The sequence below is a fragment of the Haliotis cracherodii genome, unplaced genomic scaffold, assembly GCF_022045235.1.
Source record: "Haliotis cracherodii isolate W230 unplaced genomic scaffold, xgHalCrac1.p SCAF_11, whole genome shotgun sequence".
Lineage (NCBI taxonomy): Eukaryota > Metazoa > Mollusca > Gastropoda > Lepetellida > Haliotidae > Haliotis > Haliotis cracherodii.
Genome location: NW_027266266.1, coordinates 36,282,448 through 36,302,819, shown reverse-complemented (window position 1 = coordinate 36,302,819; position 20,372 = coordinate 36,282,448). Strand labels below are relative to the sequence as shown.

General features: G+C 40.1%; 1 protein-coding gene and 1 pseudogene across 1 annotated transcript; both read right to left on the bottom strand.

The window, feature by feature from the left end:
- Positions 1–217: 217 nt before the first annotated feature.
- LOC139455719 (uncharacterized) lies at positions 218–10,332 on the bottom strand. The gene is made up of 2 exons (XM_071237268.1): positions 10,299–10,332; positions 218–1,150 (listed from the first exon to the last, which is right to left on the bottom strand). The coding sequence occupies exon 2, from the start codon at positions 1,139–1,141 to the stop codon at positions 344–346; it is 798 nt and encodes a 265-aa protein (XP_071093369.1). The 5' UTR covers positions 1,142–1,150; positions 10,299–10,332; the 3' UTR covers positions 218–343.
- A 2,011-nt stretch (positions 10,333–12,343) lies between these two features.
- LOC139455718 (uncharacterized) lies at positions 12,344–15,665 on the bottom strand (annotated as a pseudogene).
- Positions 15,666–20,372: the final 4,707 nt, after the last annotated feature.

The following is a 20,372-nucleotide window of genomic DNA, read 5'->3' as shown; positions in this document are numbered from 1 at the left end:
TTAAGGTTTGAAAGAATACTTTTAATGTATTTGTAAACATAATGGATTCTTGCGTGTTCATATCGTGACTTCAAGCGACGCAACAACTGCAATAATCTCATTGATCGTGACAAAACCGGTCTAAACTTGCTGTCTTGCATAGATCAGGTTTACAGGTCCGTTCCGGTCCGGAGATTCTGCTGTGTTTATATTCAAGTTCCAGATAATGTTCAGCAAATTAAAAAGTATGTTTCTTCAAGATCGTAACAGCTCTTGCGCAATGCAACGACGCCCTGGCTGGAATAATGGTAACTCCGACGCTCAACTACATCAATTCCCATCTCTCGGGTTGGGAGGTTGATTATTATTGTTCGATCCGCATCAGTCCAAGATTCAGTTGGCACTGAATGTTTTCTTTCTGGTTGGACAGCTGGGTTACAAATGCACTGTTGGTTCCCTCATCTATGAATCTCTGATCATCAATTATCTGTTCGTAATGCATGAAGATGCTGTGAACTGATGCAAGTGCACCAACGACTCCAATCATCCCATTGAAATAAGACGATGACATTTTGTACCCAAACACTTCCTCTATGGCATTCTCATCGCATGCAAAGTAGCTTGTTGGTGGTTCTTCTTTAAATGTTTTGCCAAAGGCACCGGATGCACATGATGCAGCTGTGGGTTCGGCAAATGGAATAAACTCCCCAATGTAATTTATCTTTCTGCTCGACAATAGATCGCGCAATCCGTCATCGTCTGGCGCTCTGTTTGTACGCATTCTGCGAATAAGGGATATAGTCACATCCCTGAAATTCATCACCCGTGATCGAATCTCTTTAGCTCGACTATATTCGTTTTTCTTTTCGAAAATATTAACTCCTGTGTATGCAGTCCCCCCAACCGCAGCAACTCTGGATCCAACAACAGCGACTGCAGCAGCAGATGCCCCAGCTGTGAAGGGCGCCAATACTAGGCCCAACAACGTAAGCATGCTTCCAAAAACGCCTAAACCACTAGCCATTTGTCGTTTATTAGCATTGTTCTTTGACACCTGTTTCATTTGTTCAATATATTCTTCAAAGAGGTTGACAACCGTCTGTCCATCGTCATGCCATCTTCTCACAAGATAACCCTCTTCAGGTGGGCCATTATGTTCCATTTTGAATACCTGCATCAGAAAGTTCATTATGTTGACTTTTCATGTGAAGTGCTTGAGTGAGGTAAGAAGTTATCAACTATTATCAGCAGCGAAAATATATTAAAGTCGGTCTTATGGAAATGATGTCAATTTAATTTTTAATATATGATTAACTGCAAAAATCATGGTTAAAAATATGACCATTGTTATTTTGGTGCTGCTACACAATTTATATCATAAGCCAGGATTAATAATTAACTGTGGTACTGTCACCTAATAATGCAATTAGGTTGATTTAATTGCCATATGTTAGCCTGGCTTCAGTATTGACAAACCTGCGTTTGCTTGAGGCAATTCTAGTTTACCAGGCAGCCCCATTTGAAAAGATAATGTGTTGAGGCGTGTTTTCCAATTATTTTGAGACAGTGAGTGAGTTGGGTTTAACGCCGCTTTTACCAGTATTCCATTTACATCGCGGCGTGTCAGCTTAATGTGGGAGGAAAGCCTGAAGTGATGCAGGTCTCAGACGTTTACCACTTCGCTGAAACCCATGAGCACGGGTATGGTGCTGACAAACCTAAAAGCGTAATCGGGGCGAACCGGGATTCGAACCCACAATCATTGGTTTCTGGCGTGCCAAGGAACACAGCGAATCGCGGCGCCTTAGACGACTGGGCCACCCGTGCCCCCTACTTTGAGACAAATTGACCGGCTTTTGTCATCCTTGTGGTATATACAATTAAAATTATATGTTTTGTTCAACCGGTGAGACCTGATTAAAAAACATTCTCTCTCTCTCCAATTTCACTGATCAATCTATTTATTAAACTAAACGATGTATGTTTTATTCAGTCAATTAATAAATATGTCATTAATTGAGTGGTTTCCTATTGACCATGCTTTTGGTCCTCAGTAAGTCATATTTGCTCTCGGCAGACTTCCTCGGGCAATTGTGACTGACCTGACCTATAACAAGGTCCAATATGATAACATAATACTATAGACGGTAAGGGTTTAACGCCAGGTAATTTATGCACTGGATTCTCCCCAATGTTGTCTTTGTGATTAAACGATGTGAGTAAAGAGTGTTTGGAAGAAATATTTACAGTGCGGTTAATCGAGGAAATACGGTAAAATGGATAAATGAGTTGTTTTCTTGTCGAAATATCAAAAGGGTTAAATTATCATGTGCAAAAATCATGTGCCAGTGTGTAACGTATTAACGAAGGATCTCCTTGAGTGAGTGAGTGAGCGAGTTTATATCTAATGTGCTAGGAATATCGACAGTATTTCAGACACATATCGACGCAGAGTAGCATTAATATGTATCCGACAGTCCACAGTACCTGCGGTATTTCTAATAACTGTGCTAGGTTAATAAGGTTGATGAACGGTCATTTGACCAAATGCAATGACGTAATTAATGGACTGGTCACTAGTTAACGACTGATGAAGCAAAATATACAGAAAACAAGCATCCAATTTTTGCCATGGCAACTACCTTCCCGTGACCTACCTCAACCTTAAATGTAGCGCTTGAATGAATTTCGCAACATCAGTGTTTTGCAAGCATGAATAAAGGGGATATATATTACCCATAGGGTTAGAAATAACCGAGTTCATAAAACTCGTATGTGCTCCAGTGAAATTGTGTTTTTCTAGGACAGCGTTGCTGATCAGTGCAATTATTTTAGAAGCTCTTCCTCGGGAAATATAAGAATTCTGACACTCGTTTCGTAAAAAACAGTATGACACAAATGTTATTAAAAAAATATCTATGAATCAGATGGCAGAGTACGTGTTGACATCGGGTCCGAAAAAAATATGATCTAACATAATAATCATAGTTTCTCGAATAGCTTCCCAATCTCATTAAAATCAGATCTCAGTTCTCCAAACCGCTAAACGAAGATCTGAGGACGGTTATGGGCCGGGAAGGCGAAAATCAATCCCTCAGAGTTAGAAATTACGTTCGCCTTCCCGGTCATCACAAACGTTCTTATTATGGCAGATGGTCGCCTTCCGGGTACTTGTTAATTACAAAGAAAACACCAATGAAATGAGGACACTATTTAATCTGGGCAACAAAGTCAATATATAAGAAGTATAGTATAACATATCATATATCATGCATGTATTTGAAGATGTATATAGACATACATTTTATCATTTATGTAATAATTCAGTTCATTCCCAGTGCAGTAGATCTGCCACATCGTCAGTGTAGTCCATTGTTGTCGTCAATTGGTTCAACAGATCTTCTTTCAAGGCACGGAGTCTAGAGTCAATCACTCCGTATTTTCTCATCCGAGCAGGTGCTCTTGGGTGAGCGCCTAGCTGCTCAACCCTCACTTCTGTTAGAGATTGTTCACGTTTCAGAAGATTTTTCCGTCTCACGAGTTCAATGGAAGTTAGTAATCACATTCTCTGAGTTCAATTTTTTTAATAATAATAATAATAATAATAATAATAATAATAATAATAATAATAATAATAATAATAAATAATGTGGAAACCCAACTGTCTAAATAAAGCTACGTACATTTTTTAGCAGAAAGATTGATATTTTTTTTAATTATTCTGCAAGTTCTGCTTGACAGGCCCAGTTATGTGTTTTCTTGCCTTGTACGATTTACAAAACTGAAGCTGCAGTCTTTCTGGAAGAAGTGTATCAATATTTTTAACATTGCAAAATCTACACCCCAAACTTCACAACTGTATTGTATTATTGGTTCTATAAGAGTTTTAACAATATCATTGCTAACTTTACCGGGATATCATCATGTAAAACCTATGTATGAATCAGTGGTTAGTATCCGTGGCTTTCCTGGTGAGTAACAGGATACAACTTTTGAACATTTCATTTTTATAAAGTTGTGTACATAGGTATGTGTATCTGTCAGCTGTGGTATTGGTTGTCCCTGTGCTGACCATTTAAAGACACTTGTGCTTATATTGTGATTTCCAAAGATTAATAACAACATTAAATAACAACCAATTTGTACTTTACACCAATTCTCTCCTCCCATTGCTTACACTTCCTTCCTCTGCATATTACATTATATGGCGGGGAACAATTGATACACTGCAGCAATCTCAACTTTGAGACAAAATGCAATCTTTACGTATAATGCGGGTTCAATTTATTATACATGTATTAAAAACCGTATCTGATCATAACCTACACCTGGAAAAAACTACTATATCCACACGCAGACACAATTAGATATTGTAAGATATGTGTTTACGACAACAATACAACACTCTCACATTTAGAGGGACAGGGGTGACTAAAGGACCGAATTTCCCTGTGCATATTTGCGTCCTTTAGCTATGCCAGGATGCACAGATCGTGAGTTGGAATGTCTGATCCACCCGATTACAAAACCATGGTCAGTACCCATCACGCTCTTATCCCATCTGTGAGCTGCGCCACTTGGAGTTTCCTCTCACACTGCGCTGATACTAATACTAAAAGCATTGTAGAACCATGGTAATTCGTAGAGGATGGAGGGGCTGGGATTTTGTATGGAGATTAGATATTTCTAAAGCTACAGTTTCTAAGCCAGATATATTTTTATTTAAAGTTTTGACCCTGTTTTTTTTTTGTAAGAAAAACAAATTGTATCAATATAATTTTTTGTGGAAGGGAATTTATTTTTTTCAACAATCTGAAGCTAATTATTTTTTTCCAGATTTATTTCGACCATGCTCGAGGTTTGCACCAAAGTATTAAACGTACGCCTGAGACCTGCATCACTTCGGGCTTTCCTCCCACATTAAGCTGACAGGACGTCATATAACTGGACTATTGTTCATAGCGGCGATACATCCACCTCACTCACTCGTCAGCAAGGCGAGGAAATCATTTTATTTCAGTTGCATTTATAGGACATTTTGTTAGGAATGGATAAACAAAAAATGAACGAAATATGTGTATATGATGTTTATAGTTCCTTTAAAATTTGTCTTGAAATAGAGCCGCATTCAAATATATTTATCAGCGAAAATACAGAAATGCACTTGCTAGTATTTATATTTGAGTTGGGTGTGTCGTGGTTAACGAATGAGGAAATTCCCTTGTAGTTAAACATTAAGACATGCCACCTGTAGTTCACAAATGTTGAACATGAAAGATGTTTTGTGTTGCTTTGTGAGCGTAATGAAGATACACGACATCACACGATCATAGCTCCTTTACTCAAATGATATCTGAGAAGGCAGACCATGAATATTTTTATATCTGAAGCTATTTCCTTTAGATGCAATGAAAGCTAGTGGATGGACAGACACACACGCCTAGGTAACGTTCACATGCAAAGAGATTTGTAGCATGGTTTATGACTTTTGTAAAAAATACATTAATGATATTTCGCTCCATCTTTCATAAATTTGTCTGGCCACATGCTACAGTAGATTGGTATGTATAAAACGTGAACAATACAATAAAGTTACAGAGTAAATAAGCAGGGCAAAAAACATATGCTATCCGACAGTTGGGTCACGAATGTGCAATATATATGTAGAGATTATGACTCGCTAATGTCCATAATCCGCAGACCATAGAGAGCAATAGTTTATTAATAACTTGATTCTTTCTTGAAAGATCAAAACTTTATTAACGTTATTACTATTAACATATTTAAAATTGTAAACTTTCAATGATGAATAAATTCATTTCCATCAATTTACATAGTCGCCACAGTCGTTGTTCACTAAAACTTACCAAAATAAACAAACTGTGCAAATTGTAATCCCACTTACTCTACAAATATCATTGGATTAGACATGAGACATAAAGATGTCATCAATAATGACGTCATTGTGAAACGAAGCAAACCATCTTACCAGCATCTCGGTAGGTGATGCCGTAGATTTGCCGATTTCTGTATTTTACATTTGATGTTTCAGTGATACATCAAAACAGGACTTTTAAGTGATGAGGATAGATATATTAACGAGAGACCACTGTTACACAAAACACCAACGATACACTAGTTGTACCTTTTTATCGTACATGACGAATCAAAAACGTTCAGCATTAGGATTCAATCGACGATAAACACATGTTATAGATACAAATATGATATTGGCCATTGTTGTGGCAGTGCAAATATCGCCACAGCTGTTTATCACACCGCCATGTCAGAATATGAGATCTGATTGGTCTATGTTATCTTGATAAAATACTGTGTGACCGGTCTTGGAGGGTAATGCATTTCTCAGCGGGCGAATAAATCCGGGGTAGAATAGGCCTTCAGCAACCCATGCTTGCCGTAAAAGGCGACTATGCTTGTCGTTAGAGGCGACTACCGGGATTGGGTGTCCAGGCTTGCTGACTTGGTTGAAGCATGTCATCGATCCCAATTGCTAGGATCGATGCTCATGATATCAATCACTGGATTGTCTGGCCCAGCCTCGATTATTTACAGACCGCGGTCATATAGCTGGAATATTGCTGACTGTGGCGTTAAACAACAACAACAACAACAACAACAACAACAATGACATGTGGAAATAACAACAACAGTTCCCGATACAATTATTATTCTCGAATAAAATATTTTATAAGCGACTGTAAAGGAAGTATAATTATCCCTTGCATAGTTCCGATAAGGTGACTCTGACCTCATGTTTTATCAGAGTAAATTTCATCGAACGACTAACATATGTGCATGTTGTACACAAAGAGTGTAGAATTTCATTTTTTGCTTATTTTTCACAATTGTCGTGAATCATGTGAGTGAGTGAGTTGAGTTGGGATTAACGCCGCTTTTGTCAGCTTTCCAGTTTTATCCCGGCATGTCAGCTGAATGTGGGAGGAAAGCCTGAAGTGATGCAAGTCTCAAACGTTTGCCACTTCGGTGAAACCCACCAGCACGGGTATGGTGCTGACAAACCTTTAAACTAAGTCGGGGCGAAACGGAATCGAACCCACAATCATAGGTTTCTGGCGTGCCCATCATGTCGTGAATCAAGAATCTCTACATCAATGTTATATACCAATATCTATACACAGTTACAAAGTACTCCAAATCATTGTTCTGTACGTTCATAATGTTCTCTTAAAAGAACGTTTACTTATGCCTTGTAAAAAGGTGATAGACCCGTACACTGTCACATGCCAGTCAAAAGTCGCAATTCAGACAGATTCAACCGTCGCGAAAAGTGGCAATGGTGTGACGTTACATTGATCATTATCTTGAGGCTTGTTAAGATAACGATGGCTCTTAAAGGGAGCTTTCGATCGCTGTCATGCGGTCAGCTAGTCTTCTATTCAGGTAACTGAGCCTGACCAAAAAGTCACTTGTGTGTGGAGTTTGTATGATCTGCAGACCTTTGTTCCTCTGCGCCCAATAACACCTGATGGACCATAAAGAACCTGCGACAACGCCACCAGCAATCAACCAATTGCAGTGACGCTTAAACATTTCAATAAACGTGCTACATGCTGTCTTCAGGCATGGTATTTCCATCACCACAGTGACCACTGCTGGAGTTATTGTCATGACGCCAGCATCATCTGATCTCCTTTCCATTAATGTTTCGACCTCTTCGTAATATTCAGGTGGCGTGTTACCAATAAGGGGTTCGCTTTCACTCATGAACTGCCTCATCTTTTTTAGAATGGTGCCAGCGATGACATTTTGGTTTCTTTTCTCATCATAATTTACTTTTCCAATATGTCTGTCTGTTTGTACTAGTCCGGACTGATGCCGATTTATCTTGTAAGCCCACTGAGATACCATGCCGCAGGTAAACATGAATACCCCACTCAGACACAGTATACTGACCCCGAGAAAACCAGTCATTGTCTTAGCCCCTTAATGCCGTGCGAGAGACAGGAAAGCACAATCTTTTAGCGTAGTTTGTTATGACGCGGCCGAACAAGATCGAACCCCGGACCTTCCTCTCTCCGGGCGGATGCTCTGACACTAGACCACGGAGACTGTGAATATGCAAATGAGGTCAGCAAGCAGGATCAACATTTCAGCATATATTGATGCAGTGTCTGTGTTATATTTGAGACAGTGGTCCTGAAAGGTACTGTTTGAATAATGGAACGAAGTGGAGTCACTTAGAAACCTCCAGTGACGTCATCCTATTGTTATTTATAGGACCCTCTTTTTGTAGAATAACTCTTAAGCATGGACTTTCCACAGAATATCCCTCTCTCTGGTAGATTTATTTGCATTTGGACCCAATCCATAAAACGTTTCCATCTTTTTCCCCATCGAGTCTCCGATTGTGGAACTCTATTCTGTTATCAGATTGAAATTCTGCGATTTTTTGTTTCAATATTTCATCACAAGAGCACTACCCCAAATCACTTTTGTACTTCGCATATGGAAATAGGAAAGATGAATATTACACACAAACATGAGTCCATTGAAATACGATTTATATAGAATTAGTGTGAAAGAAAACCAGAGCTCATATCGTTCAGATACAAGTGACAATGCATGAAGCTTTATATACAGCAGTCCAACACTAGTATACATGGACCACTAAAAGATGTGTCTAAAGACCTGTTCATCCAATGCATTTCTCTCCTCTTTCAAAGAAAGAGATATTTTACGCCCGTTTCGTAAGTTTCTTGGATAAACAGCCCCTCCCCGGCCTTGACTCGTAATGTGAACCCAGGAATCAAGCAGTCGTTGAGTCTTTCGTATTATGCCACTACCCTCACCCGCACCCCACTGTCTCTATTAGGGGGGGACGGTGGTGATGCTGCTGTTTCGGTGATGGCAGCTTGATTGTGGGCCGAGGGGTATCGACGTCAGTTTGGTCTGTCTTTATATCTTGTGTTTAAATCTGTCTCTAAAACACCTTTCAGTGGGACGGAATGAATCACAGGCATGCTGCCTTCACAAATTACGTAAGGTTGCTCTCTTGGAGGCGCCATGCGTTGGTAGGGTGTTCTGGCTTCTAGAGACAGTGAGACTGATACCGTGCCTCAAAAGTCCTGAGTTTATTTACGACCCTTCGACGTCATCTTTGCGCGTGACATAGCGTAATAGATGCGCGAGCATGAGACATCATGGGCTTTCTGGTTAGCTGATCTCTACTGTATCACGAGGAGTAGATTGCCTCTGGGTTGCTCTGTTCTATGGCAGCAAACATGGAAAGTTAGGATCTTGAGCTTGTTTGTGTTGAGACATCAACATTACTAATTCCATGACAATACAGCCAGCGCAGAGGCTGCCTGACGGACACTTACCTATGGGTGTAAGTGTGCCATCTGAAATAGGTAATATACACGCGCACACATGTAAACACACACATACACACGAGCACAAACACACTTCGTCACACACATGCATGCACTCACGCAAACACAAACACGTCAACACATACACATACGCGCGCCCACACTTCAAACACATTCACACACATATACTCCAACATAGACACATCCACAAGCACACACACACATACACTTCACACACGTGCGCATACTCACACACAGACAGGCACACACACACACGTCATTACACATAATAAATAAACACCCGCCCGGCCAAAAACACACACACACACACACAAATAAAAATAAATGTGTTGACACATCGAGGGGACTTGCAACGTACAATGTTTATGCTATGTCCGTCCTGTATGTATACAAACAGTATTATTATAAACATGTGAAGGTCTATAGATCTGTTGACACGGAAGTGATTTGTTTAGCCAAATTATTCGGGGCTGAGGAACATATCTTGTTCATAGCATGTCAAGACGCATTGTGTAGTCAAATTAGGAAGACATTTTAACACTAGTCCTAGACGTTAATTCCTTCAACTTCGTCTCTCAGTTTACAAAGTGATTGTATAGAAGACTGAAGGGGAATAAAGCGGGTGGGCGTGGCCATCGTTGTCAAACAGGTTCTTCTCCTGTTCCCGCATATACAACTAACATAGCACTAGCTATGACTGGGTTTAAGTGTTACTTTCATTGTCTGCTTTCCTATGCAATGTAACGTACAGCCGGCATAATAGCCACACTGATACCTTATCACTGGGCCCTGACGCACACGGACGACGTCGAGCTAAACAACCGACTGACCTGAATTAATAATCACTGCCAAGTCCTAGAAATACTTTAAGAAAAACACAAAGTTTCCTTCTTCCCAATAAACGTAAAAAACGTAAAACATACTGACATAAACATGTATACATACCTGTTTTACAAAGCTCGTCTCGGAGGGATATGGATTCTCGAGGATGGCTGGGGAAGCCCAAATGTCTAAATATAGACACGTAGATCTGAGGTGTCGTGTTATCTGCTCGGTGGTAAACTGCCGGGCAAAAGAAAGTTTACACCGACGTTTGATGACGAAGAAACAAACACGATTCAATGGTGATGTCAAGACTCTTTTATTCTGTAATAAAGGCCTCCAGCCCAGTGTACATTTGTATATAATCAAGTCACTACAATTTTAAATTACAAACAACAATTACAATCATTAAGAAAAGATCTACTATAATCACCAAAAGTAAGTGAAGCACTCGTAAAATATATATAAAGTTATCTCCCTTTAACCTCTTAGATAAACCTGTCTTGCCTGCGTTCATTTAACAATATACAGTGCTAAAGATTCTGACAAATAATTATCTGTCATAACTTTCTCAAATTTGTCGAGAGTAGAAAGATGGTGATGTATTTGATACGGATGTTTGACCTCATGTTTGCTGTTTCGGCGACCGCAATTTTTTGGTTAAATCCAATTTCCAAGTCACTGAGCATACTTTCTTTTGCCAGGCAGTTTATGTGACATGTGGCATTTTAACCAAACATTTAACGTCCGAATCTTTTTGTTTAGATTTAAAAGACCAGAATCAGCTACCACCATTCCCTAAAAAAATACACGAGACTCTTTAAACTGGTTAAAGTGAGTGAGCACCACGGTTTAACGCCGCTTCGAATTGTATTTCAGTTATAGTACGGCGTGTCAGCTTGATGTTGGAGGAAAAGCCGAAATGATACAGGTTTAAAACGTATACTGAAAATCCCGTGAAATCTACGAAGACGAGACCAAAAAAGTTGATTAGGGCGTATCTTGGATTCGAACTCACAATGAGAGGCTTCTGACACACCTAAGGGACGCAACTCTGCACAACGATATTGCTGCGCCTTCCGCGGCGGGGTTCCTTGTCTGGACATAATGATACAACGTGTCTGTTAACTTTTTAACCGAAACATATCATGCTAGGAAGAACGCAAGGATTTTAATGAAACAAAACCACTTGTTGATGAAGGAATTTGAAATTTGGAAGGAAAGTGAACCACTAATTTGCGTCCGTTAATTCTCTTGAGAATATTCGTAACATTCGTGAAACATGGTAGAGTTGACTAAGAATATATATTGTCGCTTCTAGTGTATGAATGAACGAAAGTCGAGTGTAGATATTGTTTAAATTTACTTTAGAATGTTTCATAAACTGTTCTTAGTAGGCTTTGGAAAGTACGGATTTAGATGTGATACATGCGATTCATTGTGAAGAGAACATGTGTATTATGCGTTTAATATGTTAAATGTCTAAACGTGTATTGAGTCTATGTGTATTATTCGTTTAGGTTGATAAATATGATGTCGACGTCGCCATCAGTGAGGCTGCTGGCCAAGGGAATCACCGTCAGGTGTGATGTGCCCTGTGTGTGAGTCTATGTACATGGAGCTGTCAGGTGTGATGTACCCTGTGTGTGAGTCTATGTACATGGAGCTGTCAGGTGTAATGTACCCAGTGTGTGAGTCTATGTACATGGAGCCGTCAGGTGTGATGTACCCTGTGTGTGAGTCTATGTACATGGAGCTGTCAGGTGTGATGTACCCTGTGTGTGAGTCTATATACATGGAGCCGTCAGGTGTGATGTACCCTGTGTGTGAGCCTATGTACATGGAGCTGTCAGGTGTGATGTACCCTGTGTGTGAGTCTATGTACATGGAGCCGTCAGGTGTGATGTACCCTGTGTGTGAGTCTATGTACATGGAGCTGTCAGGTGTGATGTACCCTGTGTGTGAGTCTATATACATGGAGCCGTCAGGTGTGATGTACCCTGTGTGTGAGCCTATGTACATGGAGCTGTCAGGTGTGATGTACCCTGTGTGTGAGTCTATGTACATGGAGCTGTCAGGTGTGATGTACCCTGTGTGTGAGTCTATGTACATGGAGCTGTCAGGTGTGATGTACCCTGTGTGTGGGCCGATGTACATGGAGCTGTCAGGTGTGATGTACCCTGTGTGTGGGCCGATGTACATGGAGCTGTCAGGTGTGATGTACCCTGTGTGTGAGTCTATGTACATGGAGCCGTCAGGTGTGATGTACCCTGTGTGTGGGCCGATGTACATGGAGCTGTCAGGTGTGATGTACCCTGTGTGTGAGCCTATCTACATGGAGCCGTCAGGCGGTACATAACAACGTTTTAGTCGTTTTACTGTTACAAAAAAGTATTAAAGACAATAAGGCCAACAAACAAGAAAGACACAAATTAGAAATTAAGCAAAATGTATTCACATCACAAACCAATTCCAAGCACAATATTATAACAGTAATGATTAATAATAATCTCTCAACTCTTGCTTTGCAAAAACAAACCCCAATCTGCTGATAACAATTGATGTAAATTCACGAGTATTACACTATAGGCTGACTAGTTAGAATGTCAAGCAGTTGATATTCAGCGTGAATTAAGCACTTTAGAGGCTCGATTTCTGATAAAAACATTGCATCTATCACTCCAAAGAAAGACTTTATAATAATTAGAGCCTGGAGTTGCCTGCCATTATTTGGTTAGGAAGCGCACATTGATGACGATGTGACAAACGTAGGGCAGGAACGATCACTTTAGAGGCTTTATGTGATTTCTATGCAGAAGCCCTACTTGGCAGAGTGAAGATGGTAGTAGTAGGTGTAGTAGTTGTGGTTGCAGTTGTAGTGGACGATGTAGTGGATGTCGTGGCTGTTGTAGTTGACGCTGTGGTTCGTTTTGTGGTTGTCGTTGGTTCGGTCGCGCGTGTGGATGTAGTCCGTGGCGTAGTTGTAGGTGTTGTGGTAACTGTGGTCGTTGGAGCTGCAGTCGCGCGTGTAGATGAGGCAGTATGCGTTGCCGAGCATCCTGGTAGTCGTGGACATAAGCGGCAACATTTTCGCCGTAGTCTCTCCATGTATAACCAGTTTGGCGTTGCAACGTAGTGATGTCGTACCGAGGGTATTCCGTGATTCAGGACCAGTCGCCGTGATCCCCGCAGTAGGCTATACACGGCCTGGTATCTCGGATGGACATAGCCGGAGACGTGATATTGACCTTCACTTTCAGTTCTCCGACTGAACAGTTGATAACATCTTCGGAGTTGTGTTCGTCTCCCTGCAGAGAACCAATAACAACGTGTATATCGTGTTAAAAGATCGCAGTTATTTTTTAAGATAATGCGGGTATTAAAGGATGATTCTGCAATGTTGCCAAATCCTATGTTTAGGTAAGACATTGTGATTCGTGATCTTCGTGAACTTTAGATGTTATCAGTGTTTTGGAGCTTAAATTGGCACTAAACGGGCAAATTGGCAGTCCTAAGTTAGATTCATGTCTCTCAAACTCCACCTTTCCTGTTAGTTCATATTGCTTGATTTAGATCGATCTAATATTTAACAATTACTCTATTACACAGAGACATTGTCTCAGTTTGACAGAAGGCACTTAACCCCTAAACGCCTAAACCGAGACAAAATATGCACTGATCGGGCTGACTGATACACACGGTGTCAGTCAAGGTGCTTGTTTACATCAAACCTATTTAAGCTGTCCATTTGCTCTTAAGGTGATAACACTATGGATGTCAGATATTGTTGTATAGAATAAGGAAGCCATACCATCTTGTCATCAATTATTAAAGCTGTTGACATTCACACAACATATTTGTTTTGCCTGGAAACTAACGATACTTATCTTTGTTTTGAACAAGCACACTAAATGTACGTATCTTGTAAACTGACACCGTCCGGAAGTCCACAACACAGTTCTAATGTTGTTTTGTGTAAAACCTGTTTCAATTTGATTATTTTATAGTATTATCTGTAAGAAATGAACTCTTTTTCCAAGTAAATGAAGTACAAACTAATATCCCCCGAATCGCAAGTATCGGAAAACAAGGACGCTGAGTAACGTCATTTAGTATTCATGTAAGTGTAACAACTAGCATCAGTCCGTTAAATGTGGTTAACCGATACACGGGTCCGGCCTAGTGAGGTTTGAATGTTCTGTCAAACCAAACTCGCATAAACAATGTGTATGATATATATAGAAATATATGAAACTTCTACGTACCTTTTGTTCGCCGTCCCCATGTTGCTTGGCTCGGAGTCAGGGTAGCTGTCAATAAAAAAGAACTGAATCAGCCATACATGACTCACTTTTCTTTATAGTATCCTGGATGCCTACACATGTTTAGAATTGCTTTGTTTAATACTTTGTTTGAAGTCAATCATTCTTGAAATGTAAACACTTTTAACATGGAGACGTGAATGCGCAAACGTGAATGGAACCAAAACAGGTCCGGATATTATTCTTAATTGTGTTTGTCAGACATTTATCGTGTATATGGCTGCTCTGCGATGGCGTAGAAGGTAAAAAGTGTTCATGAAAGTATTAAAACAGGATAGCTTTATCACTGATGGTTTCCAAGGTTTGTTTGTCCACACTCGGCCAAATTACAGCTACATGACGTCAGTCTGTAAATGATCGAGTCTGGACCAGACTCTGTACTGATTGACAAACGAACCACGATCTACTCGATTTGGATGATATGCATGAAACAAGTCAGCGAGCATGACCAACCAGTCCCGTTTGTCGCCTCTCAGGACAAGCATGCGTTGCTAACGGCCAATTCTAACCAGGATCTTCACGGGTCGTTTTCCAAGGGAATGATTATGGGATAAATACAAAAATAACTTACAACTTGTAGGTTTAGAGGTGACACTGTCATGTACATCTTTCCGTAAACATGCTATAGTTCTTGAAACATTAAGAGTATAAATTGGTCTCGATCCTACACGTGTTTACACAAAAATTGCAAAACCTTTCTTCAGTCAAGGATTTAAACAGAACATTAAAGCCCGTGGTTAATACCTAAACTATTTTGTCGATGCAATTTCTTTTAGCAAACAATATACACAGCTGCTTTCAATGTAGGCAATACTTGTCAGTTCAATAGTGTTTGTGTATGTCATCTGAGATTTAATAGGGGTTTGCATATATGCATATAATACACATACAGTTACACATTTTGCTCATAATAAGTGTGTGGTTATTTGGTATATAAATGATGTTCCAAAAGTATAAGTTGTCTTTTCTAGTGTGCGGTTTGCTCATCAGGGAATACTGCAAGGGTACTACTAATGATATAAGGATCAAACTTACCTAGAGCCACGAGGATGAGCCCAAATAACACTGCTGTCTTCATGCTGTTGATGTCGGTATTAGGTTGGCGATGGCGGTAAAGTATGGTGTGCCTCTATATACAGCCACACACAACCGGACCTGCACTGTGCATCCTGGGCGGGTCTTGTAATATTGCTGTTAGCGGGAAGTGACCGCAGATGTCACAGGTTCCTCATTATTTTAGTGTTATGCATAACACAATACAGGTTAGAGATGAGAATCAACACCATTGTTCTGAGAAATATTGTTGTTCAACAGAAGTCACGCCCACCATGGGAGCACCCCTTGACCCTTCATCAACTCGGCGATATATCACATGTTTGTTTGTTTGTAATGTAAGTAACTTGCAGCATACGTCGCCTGCTGTATGGTATGCATTTAGTAGAAGATACACATGTAGTATATCCCCGGCCCGTCATACCGAAATACGTCAGAAGATGGTACTTGTTGAAGGGCTAAAACAACGACTGGTCGACTCGGGGTCAGTATACCGTGTCTGAGTGGGGTATTCATGTTATACTGCGGCATGGTATCTCAGTTGGCTAACTCTATAAAATCGGCAGTAGTAGCAGCAGAGCCCCATTTCACCTCACCACTATACCTTCTTAAGATGTCATCAAGTGACCTGGAATTGTTGGTTTCCTGCATCCGATGTGCATGTGTGACATATACCAGACACAATCGAAATACGTCTGCTTATTTGAGGGTTGGAACAAACAGATATGGCTGATATAGGTGCTGCTTCTGCTTCTGCAGGCCAGTGCAGCTCAATGTATACACCGCAGTCATTATAAAATGCCTATAGGGGCAGAAGACATTTGGTACTGTTACGTTCCTTCGTGTCATATTTGTTTGTTGGTTAACGCCGCACTATTCAAAATATATGACGTAGACATGTAAATAATCAAATCTGGCCGAGACAATGTAGTGACTGACATAATGAGCAACGCCCATTGGTCTAGCTAATGAACAGGTGAAGGCCATAATCAATTCCCATTCATTCAAAGACATAATGAGTTGACGTCCCAGGTTCAGTTTTTCAAGGAGAGGCTATCTGAACGACCACTGCACCGAGTTAATGTGCAGTGTGTTGTGAAGGTCAGAAACCCTGCAGAGTCCTTCGCTTGGATTAAATCGGCTGGTCTGAAAGGGGAAACAGAACGCTGTATGTTTGCTGCTCACTACCAGTCACTTCCCCCTCGAAACCATCAATGTGTGATTTTGCATCAAAATGTAAATATAAAATATAGAATATGAAATGAATTTAATGAGACTGTCAAACACATTGTCAGTGGCCATGGATGCCCAGCTTTTAGCACAAACACAGTATCTTAAGCGGCATGATGGAGTGGCTTGATCCTTTTAGTACCGTTTTCGCCATGCTTGTGGTTTTGACACAGATGTCCCTTCATGGCACGACCCAGAATATGTAGAGGGATTCATGGATAATGATACATACAAAATTCTTTGGAATAGGCCCGTATAACTTGATCTTGTCATTTTTTGATAAACCCAATGAAATCATTTATATCATTGAATATTCTGTCTCTTTTGTCACTACTGTGATTAACAAGATTCAGGAAAAACATGGCAAATATGCAGACCTCGCTTTCGAAATGTCTCGCATACATCCCAAGTACCAAGTTGTCCGACTCCCCATTGTTCTCGGTGCCTTAGGTTTGGTACCTCCCAGTCTGTTGAATGACATTGGGAGAGTACCCGGGTTTGCTATCAGGAATACAACCCTTCTGACAATCTGGGTAATGCAGAAGACTGCAGTGTTGGGGAGTCTTCGCCTTCTCCGAAAAGTTCTGGGTGGGTTGGACTTGGCAGCGCTTCCTGGGAGAAGGCCCATTCGCTGTCTGGGCTGCGTGTCGAGGGGGCAAAGACCTTAAGGTGACGATGAGACTGACTGTGCTTAATAGGGGCTTAAACTGGTCGCCTCGGAGTCAGTATACTGTGTCTAAGTGGGGTATTCATGTTAAACTGAGGCATGTTATCTCAGTGGGCTAGCACTATAACCCCCCCCCCCCCCCCCCCACACACACACACACACATACACACACACACACACATACATACAGACACACACACGTCGCTTTATGAGTGCAAAAATCTTGAACGCGACGTTGAACCCTAGTTCACCACATCACAACCACAATCCAGCGATTGACATCATGAGCAATCTACGCAATTCGGATACGATGACATGCATCAAACAAATCAGCGAGCCTGATCATCCGATCTCGTTCGTCGCCTCTCATAACAAGCATGGGGTGCTGAGAGGCAATTGTAACTCGGATCTACATTGGTCAGTGATCTGTCCGTGATATGTGAATGTTCCCACAACCTACACACACAAACTGACATTACGTCTTGCCTTTCGCATCAGCCCAGGAGGATGTGGAGCATGTTGATTTGTTCACATCATTAGTCATCGATAATATAGGATGTAGCTTAGGCGGATACAGTGTGGGAGGGAGGAATGGGGGGTCAACAATAAGAGCCTCAGCATCCGGTTGCCATGACATCTACTTGTTATACTATATATTACATCTATATGATTGAACCACCTCCGATCAAATGGTGTATTATAATCACATTGCTTTAATATTTTGATAAATACCCTGGATTCATTCGATGCCAGAGCGTCTTGTTGAACACTATTTGAATGGAACTACCGCTAAAAATGTCCGTCAAATTACTCTCACAAGCGAGAGATATCCTGTGCTGATTTCGCGATAGGTTGGATGGATGTTTGGGACGTCACTAATGAAACTCAGCTAGGGTGACGAATATGATATTGATCAATAGGATGGAGACATAACACTGGGTAATAAAAGACCCTTTAGATGAGTCCTGATGCACTTCCTTAATAGGCGTTGTCGTGTCTGGCGATGTCGAAATGAACGTCAAGCCAATGTTAACCTGCGACCTCATGGCAGTGGATCAGTTATGGTGTAGGGTGGCATCGCTATGAGTGAGCGAACCCCACTCCTATAGTGCAAGGAAAGGTCACTGTACAGTACTATTGGGACAACATGCTGGCACCCTGTGTTGTCCCTGTGTTGTTGGCGTGTGGGTCGACCATTTGTTCTTCAGGACGACAACGCCAGCGTTCATAGTGCACGAGTCGGTGTTTGGGGTGTGTCGTAGTAATCAGATATACTTACAATGTCAGCTTTCGTTTTCTGTATGAGAGAAACACTATGAGTCACCCAGCAACATCAAATTCATTCATTTAACACTTTTTAAATCACCACAAGATGCCTACAACCTCTTGATTTGTAGTTCTTCTCGCTACCACATGAGCCACAGAGACTATGTCACAGATGTCAACGTTTCGCAGTCACCATATTAACATAGCTAGGTTTATTTGTGCATTTGATTTGTACATTTATGATAATATTGTAATAGGTTTGTTGTAAGTCATGTTGGTGCCTTTGTACATCTGTTTATATCCATATTTGACTTATTGCCTAATGATATGCATTTTTTTAAACATGTTTAAATTCTTAACATGATTAAACGTGTTTAAATTTCAACATGTTTAAACTTTAAAAATGTTCAAATTCTAACCATGTTTAAATTCTGATATATACATTTTTTGTTAATATTTTTAGTCAATTCAGTATATGATGTTATATATTTTCACATAAAGTAACATGACATGTAATGCACTTGTTAGGTGTAGTTTACATACCTATACAACAAACAGCACATTCTAGTAGGCTAGTCATGATACAGGTGTACAACAATGTTAACAAGTGGTGAAACTAGCAGGCTACATTTGCCATGCTTTTTTGGTCATCATTAACAAAGTGTGAAGCTAAATCTTTACAGCACATTAGTGGAAATTGTTCATGCTCAGTGTTGATATAGACATATTAACTAACAGTTCATCTCCCAATTGTTCCATTTTCTGTCAAACTGTCTTATTGTATTGTTTTTTTTGTGTGCAATTGATTTCTCTATCCGAAATATATCCATTACAGTATTCAGAAAGTTTTCAAGTGACAATTTGTTTTTCTTAATACTTGATACATATATTTTAAGCATGCCAGTACGATGTGAATTAACAGAATACTAGAGTTGTACCCAGGTAAAATAGAGCATTTTGTAAATGTTAATTCTTTTTGTACATTTTGCATTCAGAAAACATTCTACTTTGGCCCCCAACTCTTTAACATGCTTACAATCCCAATATACACGAAGTAAGGATTCAGCATTAATTTCACAGAATGAGCATAGATCATCATCGAGAATTTTCATTCTTAACAATTCTTTCTTGGTACAGATGATGCGATAAATAAATATATATTGAAAATCAAATAATGCTTTTGTTCAATCAATATTAATTTTTAATCCAGACATTTTATAAAAATCATTAAGGGTGTCAATAGATGTACTAAAACGTTCATCAGTCCAATCTAGAAATAATTTTGTATCACCAGCATATTGTCCAAGATTATGTTCCACATTATTCAGTTTGATACCTTTTTTGGCATTATTATCCCGAATCATTATTCCTAAAGTTTCAGCAACGAGCAGGAATAGATATGAGACAAAGGGTCTCCTTGTCTGCACCCCATTTCGTTATAGAAGAATTAAGAGAGGTGTCCATTTTGTATGAAGCAAGATGAAGCATTATTTATAAGTATGTATGTCAATTTTTCAATATCAGGTCCAAAGCCAAACTTTTCCAGTGTCAACATGGAAAATTGTTTTGAAACAGTATCAGAAGCTTTTTCAAAGTCTATGAGTAATTGTAAAACAGGCTTATTTTGTAATTCTGTTTCAAACAAGATATCATATAGAA

Coding starts and splice junctions, on each gene's coding strand:
- LOC139455719 (XM_071237268.1), bottom strand. CDS start 1,141: ATGGAACATAATGGCCCACCTGAAGAGGGTTATCTTGTGAGAAGATGG.